The sequence below is a fragment of the Mastomys coucha genome, unplaced genomic scaffold (assembly GCF_008632895.1).
Source record: "Mastomys coucha isolate ucsf_1 unplaced genomic scaffold, UCSF_Mcou_1 pScaffold21, whole genome shotgun sequence".
NCBI classification, from domain to species: domain Eukaryota; kingdom Metazoa; phylum Chordata; class Mammalia; order Rodentia; family Muridae; genus Mastomys; species Mastomys coucha.
In genome coordinates, this window is record NW_022196904.1 from 150226521 (window position 1) to 150238968 (window position 12448).

General features: G+C 41.1%; 1 protein-coding gene across 2 annotated transcripts in view; it reads right to left on the reverse strand.

Moving 5' to 3' along the window:
- Positions 1 to 12448, reverse strand: part of Rorb (RAR related orphan receptor B) — a 184243-nt gene that overhangs the window by 43546 nt on the left and 128249 nt on the right. For both annotated transcript variants that reach the window (XM_031389894.1, XM_031389893.1), the window contains exons 3-4: positions 10999 to 11140; positions 3602 to 4003 (exon numbers count right to left, since the gene is read on the reverse strand). In XM_031389894.1, the coding sequence (XP_031245754.1) occupies positions 3602 to 4003; positions 10999 to 11140 (544 nt within the window). The remainder of the gene's footprint in view (positions 1 to 3601; positions 4004 to 10998; positions 11141 to 12448) is intronic.

A 12448-nucleotide genomic window follows, 5' to 3' on the forward strand; every position in this document is an offset into this window, starting at 1 on the left:
TTTACATTTTCCTCTAAACAGAAACTATAGCCCTAGGATCTTTATTCCAGGAAGTGTGGGTTCTCTTGGACCCTTGGAGAAGGATGGACTTGGTTTGGGCTTATTCCTGACATCAGTCACACTTATATAAGTGACTTGGTGATTTATACATAGTTGTCTAGACTGTTATGTTGCAGCTCACAAATTAATTTTAATTAAACATTTCAAAGCTTCGAGGACTTGTTGAACATGGGCAAATCCAAAACTTGCTTTAGAAGAAAGATCTACTCATGACGACTGATCTCAGCATGGTGGCAGGACTGAACGTCCTCTACCCTCTCTGAAACCAGAGGGAACAGTGAGAACCAGTGTCCAAATGTGGTGCTCACACATTTCTTAGTGTGCCAGAGTCTTGAATTCATTATTTCAAATGTTGCTAAGCCCAGATTTTCTCTTTTGTCTGTACAGGAATTTTTTAATGACAACATGCCAGCAAAAAAGTGGTTCAGATGCCTAATGATCAAATAAAGACAAAATGTTCACAGAAAACGTTGTGAACTTTATTTAGTGTCACCGAGGGCCAAGCATGCTTTTCTGTAGTAATGACAATGAGTTTCTGAGTGTTATCAGTGTTTGGCAGGAGAAATGAGTGCTACAATATCTAAAAAAAAAAAAAAAAAAAAAAAAATGGCTTTTGATTTCTTAGACCCGGGCTCAAATTTGTTCTTTGGTTTTACCAAGACTGCAACCTCTAAGTCTCAATTTTTTTTCTGTAAAATGGGTATACAGTTATTCACAAGAGTGCTATAAAAATTAAAAGATTAAGTATCATTTAGTACAATGGGACTTAATAAAAGGTGATTATACTGCCTATAATAACTAGGGATCTTATTATGTAATAATTACAATGTCAATCATATTGTTATAGTGATTTCTCAGGCATGGCGAGTAATATCCACAGAAGTTGTAAATATCAACTCAGTTATCCACTTACATAGTATATATGCACTTACACAGTATATATGCATAAACACAATGACTATTACTGGTCCAGGTTGAGAGCTGACACTCATAGATGTCAGGCAACTTGCTTAAGATAAAAGGTTGCAGTTTGACTGGGAACCAAAGTCCATAAGCTTTCTCTGCCACCTTCTCCCATAATGATGCTGTTATAGACTTAGTCTTTTAGTGACACAAATGGCAAGTTTTAGATAGCTCATTAAGACAAGGAAGGCATCCGCCACCCTACTGTGGACTTGTAATCACATAACACTTAGATCTACGCACATGGAGTGGGTTTGTGTCCACTAGGTGGCATTGCTGTTTTAGCAAAATATGAACAGAGCCACTATTTAGGTTTCAGAGTCTGTTACATTTGAGAGCACTCACAGGACAATTCTAATTTCACCCTTAACGTCTGATGAAAATTTAGAGCACATGGAGAGATCTGTAAAGACTACTGATGTCTTGAAATAATTATGAAAAGTCCTCTTTGGGAGTCAGTGCCTCTGCAGGAAGCCATGATAAAACATGAGATTGCCCAGTTCTCTTCTCCCAGCTCATAGGAAAATAGACTGAGGGCCAGACAGGGAAAGTGATGGTTCTTAGGAACTCATAGCCAATGGCTTTGGCTGTATTTTTCTTATCATAATTTCTATTGATGATAAGTCATAAATAAACTGTGAGAGCTTCTTTTTTATGTACGAGGGCAGAGATTGCTTAGTCAATTCCAAACTTTAAATGTTATTTAAATGTGGTCCAAACTAAAACTGCACTCAAGAACTTGGGTAGTAGATAGTATGTTATTTTGCTTTGACATATCTTTCTTGAAAGATTAGAAGCCCCTGCACACAAAGGCCATCTCTAGAAGTTGTGAATGAATAAGTAGTAGGTAAATAGATGAGCCACAAGACCCTGAAACTAGACTTCCTGAAGTAGATCCTGAGTTCTGTCATGAATTTACCACAGGTTTCTTGAGAAACAATGAATTGCCTTTGGGGTTCTGCTTTTGCAGTAAAACAGGATTTTTTTTCTTTTAAGATTTTTGTGAAAATAGAATGTTTACAAAGTATCTTCAATATATTAAGGACAGCAATATAGTGGACTAGTCCGAGTCCAGCTCTTGGTGTCTTTTGGTTGGGATATTAACAGCTTAACTTTCTACCACACAAGAAACCTCTGAAACAAGTGCATGTTATAAGCATCTAGAACAGCCAACATTTCATTATATGTTCACCACTAGTAAAATGAAAGCACTTGTGGGCTCTTGTCACTTATTTGATATAAAGCACAGGGTTTATAAAAATAACTGTAGTAGAGACTTAGTGGGAGCTTGTCTGGTCTTGTCTTTTTTTTATGAGATCCCTGTGACCCAAAGCTGTGCTTTATCCCTTTCAAAGATTAGAGATCTGGGGTCAAAGAACTTGCTCTACTTAACACTGTAAACTATGGAACCAGAATTGGAACTTAGGTTGCTGGCCCTTAGCCTGGAGGTAGTTACTCCTGGTTTTAATCTAGCTTTTCCATGGTGAGGTAGACATGGAGCTCTGTTGTCAGGGAGGGAAATACATTAAGAGCATGTTGTTGTGACAGATCATTAGATGAACCCCATAAGCATTCACTAGACTGTTGAGTTAAAAAGACAAAACAAAATTACAATGTCAGAAGAGAGTTAGCCTGAGATGGGGCACCCTGACACCATCCTAAGAAGTCAAACGTCTTCGTCATAATAGAAAATGTCCAGGACTAACTTGTTACTCTATATTATGAAGACTATAGTTTTTGTTGCAATGATTCAGAATCCCATACAGAATTTGTGTGTGTACATGCACATATGTATATGCCTACGTATGTATATATGTATATACATGTATGTGAGTAACCTTGGCTGTTGTTTCTCAAGGCCTGCCCACTTTGTTATTTTGAGATAGGCTCTCTCTCTCTGTTCTGTAGCTCAAGTAGTCTAGGCTGCTTAGCCAACAAGTCTAGGGGTCTGCCTGTGTCTACCTCCTTAGTATTAAGATTATATGTGTGCGACCATGCTTTTAAAAACACGGATTCTGAGAATTAAACTCAGGTCTTTGTGTGTGAGCATTCTCCCCAGAGAATCTCTTTCATGTCAAATTCTTGAATTTAGGTTCCCCAAATCCATAGCTATGTTCTGGCCTGCCTGCTGTACCTGTACAGAGAAGGAAGCTGCATTACTTGCATGTATGGTGTAATCCCTGCAATTTTTGAGAACCATTCACTGTATTACTCTAGACTGTGTCCACTTCCCTTTCAGGAACATTACTTTGGATGGCTAGAACATTTTCTTGTTCCCATCAACATTTTTTCCTTCACTAAGAATCCACATTCACCCAACACCATCCATTCATCCCTTATAGATAACATCTTTCCATTCCTTCTGTCTTCCTTCACTTTGTTAAACTTTTATGGGGCAAGGGGATAGTGATAATTTTGAGAGTATATATTAAACCAATGTTATCTTCTCAGTATAAACCAGGCATGCATACAATTTGATTTGGGGCTGTGAAAATGACTTCCCTAAGTAGGTAGGACTCTTAAGGCACCGTCAATGGAGAAATTCCAGAAATGAAACTTGGAGAAGACTCGGACTTACCGATCTCAGACATTGTTATCCCGGGAGCTAACTGCCCGTTGTTGAAAGAGCTATAGGTAAACAAGTTGGGTACGGATGTGAGGTCATAGATAGGTTCTTGCTTTATCTGTTTGATTCCAGTCATGTCCAGTCCTGACTGATCGGGAGACGGCTGACCGGAATCTATGCTGTAATAACCTTCGGACTTGGGCAGGTCAATGACGTGCCCGTTGGCATATGTGCCGCCGGTCTCGGTGTTCAGGCTGCTGAGGCCATTGCTAATGCTGCTGCTGTACACCCTGGCAAGAGCCTCCGCCTCCCCACTCTGTTGCTGCCGCTGCTCCTGAAGCCTCTGCTGATGCTTCTGCACCTCAGCATACAGGCTGTCCCGCTGCTTCTTGGACATCCTCCCGAACTTAACAGCTGGGATGGAGAGAAGAGCAAAAGACAGCAGTGTGGTTACCATTCTCTTTAGTCACGTCAGTCTGAGACATGCACGGTTGTCTCTTCGGTATCATAGAGACAGATTCCCTATTGCTGCCAGTCAGAAGTTCACTCATTTGCATTTCACAATAAGGGGAAAGATTATGTTTGGAGAGTGTGTTGACTTGTATCATGGTGATGAAACGCATGTGTCGTCCAGCTTTCTACCACTGTAACTGATAACCTGAGACGATCAACTTAAATGTAGAAAAGGTTTATTTTTGCTTCGCAGCTTTTGTGCTGGTGGCACAGCAGGATACTAGGTTGGGAATGTGAGGCGGAACAATTTAACCCCGAGCAGGTGACAGAGAGGAAGAGAAAGGTCATAGGTCCCAGTATTTCTTTCAGAGTCATGCGCACCAATGACCTAAAGGCATCTCTCTAGGCCCCATGTTCCGAAAGCTCCACAACCTCTCAGCAGTGACAAACTGGGGACCACATCCTTAATATATGTTAATATATGGACCTATAGGGAACATTCAATATCTAAACAGTGACAGTAAGCTAGGAAGAAATGTAAAAATGAAAATTATTTGTCACAGTTATGAACTGGAAGATATAACCTCCATGCCCGGTTCCTTTGTGACTAGCACATATAAAGACAAAACAACAAATCTCTGGACACTAGCAAAGGGTTTCTGCTATTAAAATGACCTCCAATACTGACATTTCACCCTAGCATTAGGATTTCAAGGTCCTCTGGGAGGAACCTGTTGTTTTAGTTTGGGACATGATTTCTTGGGTACAAACAAGGATCCAGGGAGTGTGAAAATGCCATCAGTTGCTGGCATCTAGATTTTGTTGCAAATGGTAAGAACCTTTGGACAACGGCATTAGCATGAACTCAAGGCAAGTGAGCAAGCAGGAACTACTTTCTTCTTATTATTCATTCTTGCAGCTGAACTGCTACGCACACTCATCTACTCCAGTCACATCCAAAATATCGGGGATAAAATCCTGATAAAGCATAAGAGGCAATAAGATTCCAAAAGGAGTTCTGTGCCTCCTGGATTTCAGACAGTCGCTGGTATCCCCTAACTCAGATGTGTTCCAGATTAGTCTTTCCAATCATCAACATGGCCTCATATTTAGGCATAAAGGTACCTCAAGAAATGACTCGTTAATGGTTAAGATTGGGCATTGTTTTCTGGCCAGCACAATGTTTCCAACTATCCTAGTTTAATACCAGGCTGTCCATAGCTTGCAATTTCTCTCAAAGTATCTGCCTCGCCAGAGCTAGCAACAAAGGTCGAGTACATTCCTTAGGGCAATAGATAGTTTACAATAGTTAGAAATGTTTTGCATACTAGAGAGTAATGAAGGGTTTCCCTCACTCAAGGACATTAGCTAAAAAGTGTTAGGTCGGAACTCCCCACTGCTTGTCCCCAGCTAGACCCAGAGAATTAGCAGGAAATGCTAGATTGAAACCTCCTGGTCATTGCCCCCAGCAAGAATCAGAGAATTAGCATAGGAATATCAAAATACCTCAACAGGGAGGGCTCTACTCCTCTTCCTCCTGCTTCACACCTAGCTACCAGACCCGCTGACCTTGGTGTGGAGGTCACTTGCGTCCCCTGCTGTAACCCCCACCAGCCTATGTGACTCTTTTGTAATTTGCCCTGCTTGCTGTATGCTACTTAAGCCTGCTTTTCACTTTGTATACTAGGACTGGGACTTGCAGAAGCACTTGCACTGGTGCTCAGACTAAGACTAGAACTCAGATGGGCTAGGACATTCATGCAATCCGCAGTCCCCTGGGCCCAGAGCACTTGGGCCCGGGGATGCAGCACCAGTTCAGAGGAGATAGCTACTGCTTTAGACCCAGTATGTTTTAGATAGCCTCAGATGTACCTCAACTATTGAGCTGACAATATTGAGCAACTATCTAAGAGAAAATCCCTGCACTCTGGCTTTCCAACGCTACTATCTCTTTTGCAATGACTGTAAAAGTCTGATGCCACTTCTAAGAAATAAATTTAAATCCTATACTTCATGTGTCATCTCTGCCATCATTTCTTCGCCTATGCCTTGTCGACCTGACTAGGACCCTGTTTCTCCTGTGGGTTGAGGGAGGCCCAGATCGGCCGGCCCGTGGCACTGAATCATAGGTTCATTTTTCCCATCTCTTGCAGTTAAACCCTTAGGCATTTTGTAAGTAAGCAAGGATGGGGCTCCACAGGGGAGTAACCCCCACGTGCTGTTTCTTTTTTTTTCTTTTTGGTTTTTCGAGACAGGGTTTCTCTGTGTATCCCTGGCTGTCCTGGAACTCACTCTGTTGACCAGGCTGGCCTCGAACTCAGAAATCCACCTGCCTCTGCCTCCCAAGTGCTGGGATTAAAGGCTTGCAGCCACCATGGCCCCGGCCCACCTGCTGCTTCTTTCTTTATGTGTGGGGAGTAAACCTCCTGAACTGTTTTGGAAAGTTCCTTCTTTTGCATGAGCTGTCCATCCCCCTCTTTTAGCATGTGGGTGCTGGGCTGCCAGGTTCAAATCATCATCGTACTAATGGTAGGGACTGAGGTAGTCTTGGAGATGCTCATCTGAGTTTCTGATTTTTCTTTGGTGGCAGGTTTCCCATGGTTTAATGAAGTCAGGACCTCAGGGGATGTGGAGAGTAGACAGACGAATGTAGAGATGGGGATTCAGTCTTTATGGTTGGAGTTCTTTCTAAAAATGGCCCACACCGGAAGTGCTGCCTGGCTCTCCAGCTCAGAGGGCCCACAGAGGAGGCCTGTATTATGAGGATGCTGCTGTCCACACGCTACAGCATTTATCTTCCCCCCACCTGGCATTGGGAATGATGCTATCAAATTTTATCTGAGCATGGGCTGTTCACAATGGAGACGACACTTCCCACTGAGAAGAGTGACTATATAACAGGATGTGCACAGGAGTATTTAGACACTCCTATATATAGGGGCATGTTTTCTCCCTTCTTGCCTGCTAGATTGAGGCTATGACTGGCTGGACTTTAATATTCCCAGTCTCTCCCTCTTCCTTCGTACTCCTTAATCTATCTAAGAGAAAATCCTTGCACTCTGGCTTTCCAACGCTGCCTAAGTAGGAAGACGAAGCAGTAATTATCTAGTAATTTTTTTCTCAATGAAGAGAAACAATCTAATTAACTACTAACAAACTCTCCTTTTCCCTCTCAGTTGTTGCTTTTACTCGGTCTTGAATTGGTTTAGGTTGTCCTGTTTAACTTGCTATGTAGACATTGCTCTTATTACAATTAATTCATGGAGTGCAGTGGTATTTCTACTTGGCCATGGGCAGAATTCTACAGAATGGTTGGGGCAGCTTTTCCTTGCACTTTCATATTATGTCATTCTAAATAGTTACATATTATTCTCTAGAGGGAAAGACCTTTTTCTTTAAAATCAGGAAAATTGAAGAATGTTAATCGTTGGTTCAAGAGGACTGCATCCCAAGAAAGTAATGATGAACCTCTTTTATATATGTGACCTTTGTTCTTTTGCCTTTGTGCCAGCTCAGATGATCCTTATGACAGCTATGGTCTTACCAACTCAAGAACTGAGTCTATTGCATGAGATTAAAGTGTTGTAATTTATAGACTAGTGTGCATTTACTGGTTTAAATCATAAGAATTAAAAATCTAGAGTTTTTCTTTGGACCAGACTGTCTTTAAACTATCCTTGCCATTCAATCCTCAATTTAGACTTCTATGTGTTTCCAGGCAGAGGGATTGTATTAATGACCCCAATTCCTTTTACCTGCATCCTTTCATGTCCTTCTCCATGTCTATTCCCAATTCCTTTTCATTCTGTGCAGGCATGCTGCCCAACCCTGGACTCCTAGTCACATGACCTGTCTAGGTCAGTGGGTTATTGACAAATGTTTTACAAGCAGAGACTTAAAAAAAGCCTGTTTGATTGGGCACCTCACCATGGCAAGGGCATGCCTGCACTGGGATGCTGAACAATAGGCTGTATGAAGCTGATTCAGGCTTCTTCCATCCCCAGAGCAAGGCCACGTACTATCAGCAGGGTCACAGATTGACCTGCTGCCAAAGCATGCAGACATGTGCCGTTAACCATAGGCCTTGTAATTACAGCTAACGATGTTGGGAAAGCCTGTTGCCAAGCGCTCTGCTGTAATCATCTGAAGACGCAAAAGAAAAAACGTCCATTTTTTTGTACAAGGCTGACTTGTCAGGTGGCTGAGCAATTGGAATATCTAGAATAAAGCAACTTAAAGTGACTACAGTTTGGAATTCTTAGCTTTGGCTTATATCAAAGGCTTTACAGACAATGGCTACAGAACTACTGTAGGATGAGCTTTCCATTTTTTTTTCTGAAAGGTGTTTCGGTTTTATGTCCTCTCCCACAATAAATCTGGCAATATACCTGGAGGGAGAAATGTATAGTACACCAAGAAAACACACCTACTGAACTTTCTGACATAAAAATATAGCCTGGCTACTCTCTGCAGACACATTGATGTCTTCACAGCTCCTCTCTAACAGAGGCCACGTACTGTTATATCATCAAGTATCTCTGTGCATCTTATTACTCCCCAAGGGTGAACACAGCATGTTTTTAACTGTTTGCTCTCTAACCTGATTTGTCTGCTAATGGCATTCACTTGAGTAGAGACAACTTCTTAAACTACCACCTCTAAGGAAACCAGCACAGTTCTGTATACAGTGCAAGTGATTTGCAAGTCCTCAGGCTGACAGCGTCAGTACACGATCCATGCTTAACCCTTATCTTACTCCCACAGAGGCAAAGGACGCGTTAGAGGGTCAGAAATCACTTCAACTTTTGTTTAGAGTGTGGGACTCAAAGTAGAACAGAAGTTTTCAGAGTAACTAGAAATTAAAAGTCATGTCTCCATCGAAGATTTGTACTTCCCATGGCATGAGAACCGAACAGGTGTTTTTGAAACTTCAGCTGCACAATCATCATCCGTGACTCTGGGGTCATTTTGGAAACTGTTGTGTCTTACTGTCTCTCAGTCTCCAAGCCTTCAGGTTTCTACCTGCTGTACACTGGTTAAACTGGCCTTAACTTAAATCTTTCAGCATTGGATCTAAGTGTCTATAATATGTCACATGACCCAGTTCTGGCTGGAAGACATCTTTCTGTGCAACTTGTCTGTGCACAGGGCATATAGTGGCTTCATAGGGGTATGCCATCTATGAGAACATACTTTAGACACTTACATATTATAAATTAAGTTAATTCTTCACCTTCTAGATTTTTTGTTAGGCTTTGTATTTTGAGGGGGCATATAATATCTTTCTATTGATATCAAATATTTTTCTACAAATAGTTCTAAGGAAGATTGATTTGTAAAGAGTTCAGTTAACAGAAAAGCAGAAGCCAGGTGTGGAGGCACATACCTATACTCCAAGCATTTGGGAGTATGAGGCAGGAAGACCATCTTCGGCTACAAAGTGAGTCTGAAGCCAGCCTAGACCATAGGCTGTGTTCTATTTCAATAAGCAAACAAGGAAACAAAACCGACAAACAAAGAAAGTGTACATCACAAAGGAGAAGATTCAAGATACACGGTACTTGTTCACATACACTTTTGCCACTTTACAGCACAAGCACACACACACACACACACACACACACACACACACACATATTGTTTCAGATACATTGATTTTTGTCATTAATTCTTTGCCTAGGTAGATTTGAACAAATTTGATCCCTGAGTGGGATGTCTGTTCATATATACATAAGAGGATACTAAATCCATTAGTAAAGCAGCTGTCTACCAGAAGCCATGTTGTTCCAGTGACCAGATATGGTCAAGACAGAGCCAGAAATAAGAGGCAGAAAAAGATGAATGTGTCAACATACTACTATATCATTGAGAGAGATGTGAGGACATCTTATCCTGTGCTACTTAAAGCACTGTGCCAGGATTTTCTGAGTCAGTGGATGGGAAGGATAATTAAAAAACAGTGGGAGATATTGCATTGCTTAAGTCCCGATTAGATAAACTTTAGTATTCTTCAGTACCATATGTGCCATCGCTTACTGGGAAACCTCCATCAGCCCTGGCACTAGTGGGATTTGTCCAAGACACATGGCCATTCACAGTGCACTATAGGGCTACAAGAAATATGTGGCCAATGTTCACATCCCAGCACTAGGGAGGCAGAGGCAGAAGGATCTCTTTGAGTTCGAGGCCAGCGTGGTCTACAGAGAGTTCCAGGACAGCTAGAGCTAGACAAAGAAACCCTGTCTTAAAAAATAAAATAAAACAAAATCAAACTAACAAACAAAGAATGGGTCTTAATAACTAAAAATTAAAATGAACAAAAAAGAAGCAAAATTCTTTGCTTACTGTGCTTGAATTTTTCATCTTGTATGATGAATCCAAGCAATTGGTTGGGTATGAAGGAGGAAAACACACTCTATTATTTGAATGGAAACTCAGGACCCCTGACCACATTTTCACTCTTCATAATGTCTCAGAATAGTGCAAGTTCCTGGCTGTGTGTTTATGAACAGCCAGTGAGCTGTCTCACTTCCCTTGGAAGCATGTTGTGCTCCTAGTATATTCATATATTAGTAACTTGTGTACCAGTCAGATGGCTTCTCTTCATTTACGGCTTTCTGACTTTAACACTGAAGACCTCACATCCCAGGAAACCCTTCTTTACCAGAAAATATGCTCAGGTAGTCACTTACTACCTAATATTTTACCTGGCCTGAACTTATCTTAGATAGTGTAGGCTGTCTGCAAACTTCTACCACCTTCCTTTTCTTTCTTATTTCTCAGGCAATACTACATTTGATATATTTCTGCTTTACTTCTTAATTCACGACCAGCACTCTGGTTCTCTTTTCTTTATATCCCCAATTCCCACAGTTAAAACCCTTTCAGTGGCTTGAACAGCCTCTAGCAAAACATCCATTTGAAAACTCTTAAGGAATAGGAAGGCAGAGGCTTACCATCTCTTGACATTCCTAGGGCAAGACACTTCTGCAGGCGGCAGTGTTGGCAACGGTTCCTGTTGGTTCTGTCAATTAAACAGTTTCTCTGCCTTGGGCAGGAGTAAGAGGCATTGTTCTGCTGGCTCCTCCTGAAGAATCCCTAGAGAGGAAAAGAGAAAGCAAGGGCAGGAGACTCAGAGGAAGGGCACCATTAGCATATACATTGCTATACTTTTCTAAACCAAGCATAGACTTTCATCTTTCAAAAGTTTCCTAATGCTCCTTGGAGAGATTGTAGATGGTTCTGAGCAGAATATATGTGTTTATTTATGGACAATTGACAGTATCTTTCCTTCAGTTGTCCACTCACTCACTCACTCACTCACTCACTCACTCATTCAATATTTACTAAAGGAATTTCTTTGATGAGAAAAAAACAGGGAAAGAATGTCAAAGAGGCATGTCATTGCTAAACGCTGGGTGTCTGGCTTTGGTTTGAACTAAATGCTGTGGGTATTGGTAGGAGGCACAGTATCAAGGAAGGTGGACTCAACATCATCTCTACCCCCTCCACATTCTAAAATGTATTTTTCCAAATATTAAAAAATATATATTCAATTATCCAGAGAGAGTTAATTTTTTTTTTGAGGTTGAGTCTCACCAGGCAACTCTGGCATCTTTGGCCTCTGGCTGCCCTGGAGTGTCTTTGTCTACTAGGCTGGCCTCTAACTCATAGAGATCTGCCTGCCTCTTCCTCCCCAGTGCTGGGATTCCATGACTTCATTTTGGGTAGAAAGTTGTTCTTGAAACCCATGATGTATTTAATCAAAAGTAACATTATGAGTCAAATAAATACTAACCACAACTTCGTCGATGCAATCCAGTTAATAAACAAATGCCTGCTCTTATGTTGTGGGATATAAGAGGTTCTATGTCAAGTAGGTTTGGATTCTTCTGGGGCAGAACTTACAACTGCCCCTTAAAATTTGCATTTGGGTTTATTTTATTTTATTTTTTAAAAATTCTTTGAGGACCAACCTCCCTTAGTTTCTTTATGAAGAAAACATAGTAAGGAAAAGAAGCATTTCCCCCAGAGATATCAAAGTTACCATTTTCTGTTCATTTCCTCAGGTAATCAGTTTCTCTTATCAGTGTTTGCTCTCAAAATGCCTACAGCGAAACAGTGAAAGTTAAAAGGGCCATTGACCGAATGATGTTAGGAGTATTAAGAAGAAACAGAAAAACAAATCAACAAAAACAAAACAAAACAGAAAAAAACACAGTGAAAGATAATCCTTGCCCTCATCGAGTCCCAAAATTGAACCCCTAACTTCTTTCAAACACTGTGTTTCCCCAGGAAAATGGAACAGGGCTGGATTAAATAGAATACACAAGAGAGCAACCTGGATCTAAAATTCACAGTTCACTACAAATAAAGGCTATTAGAAAAAAGAATGTTTCAGTAGAG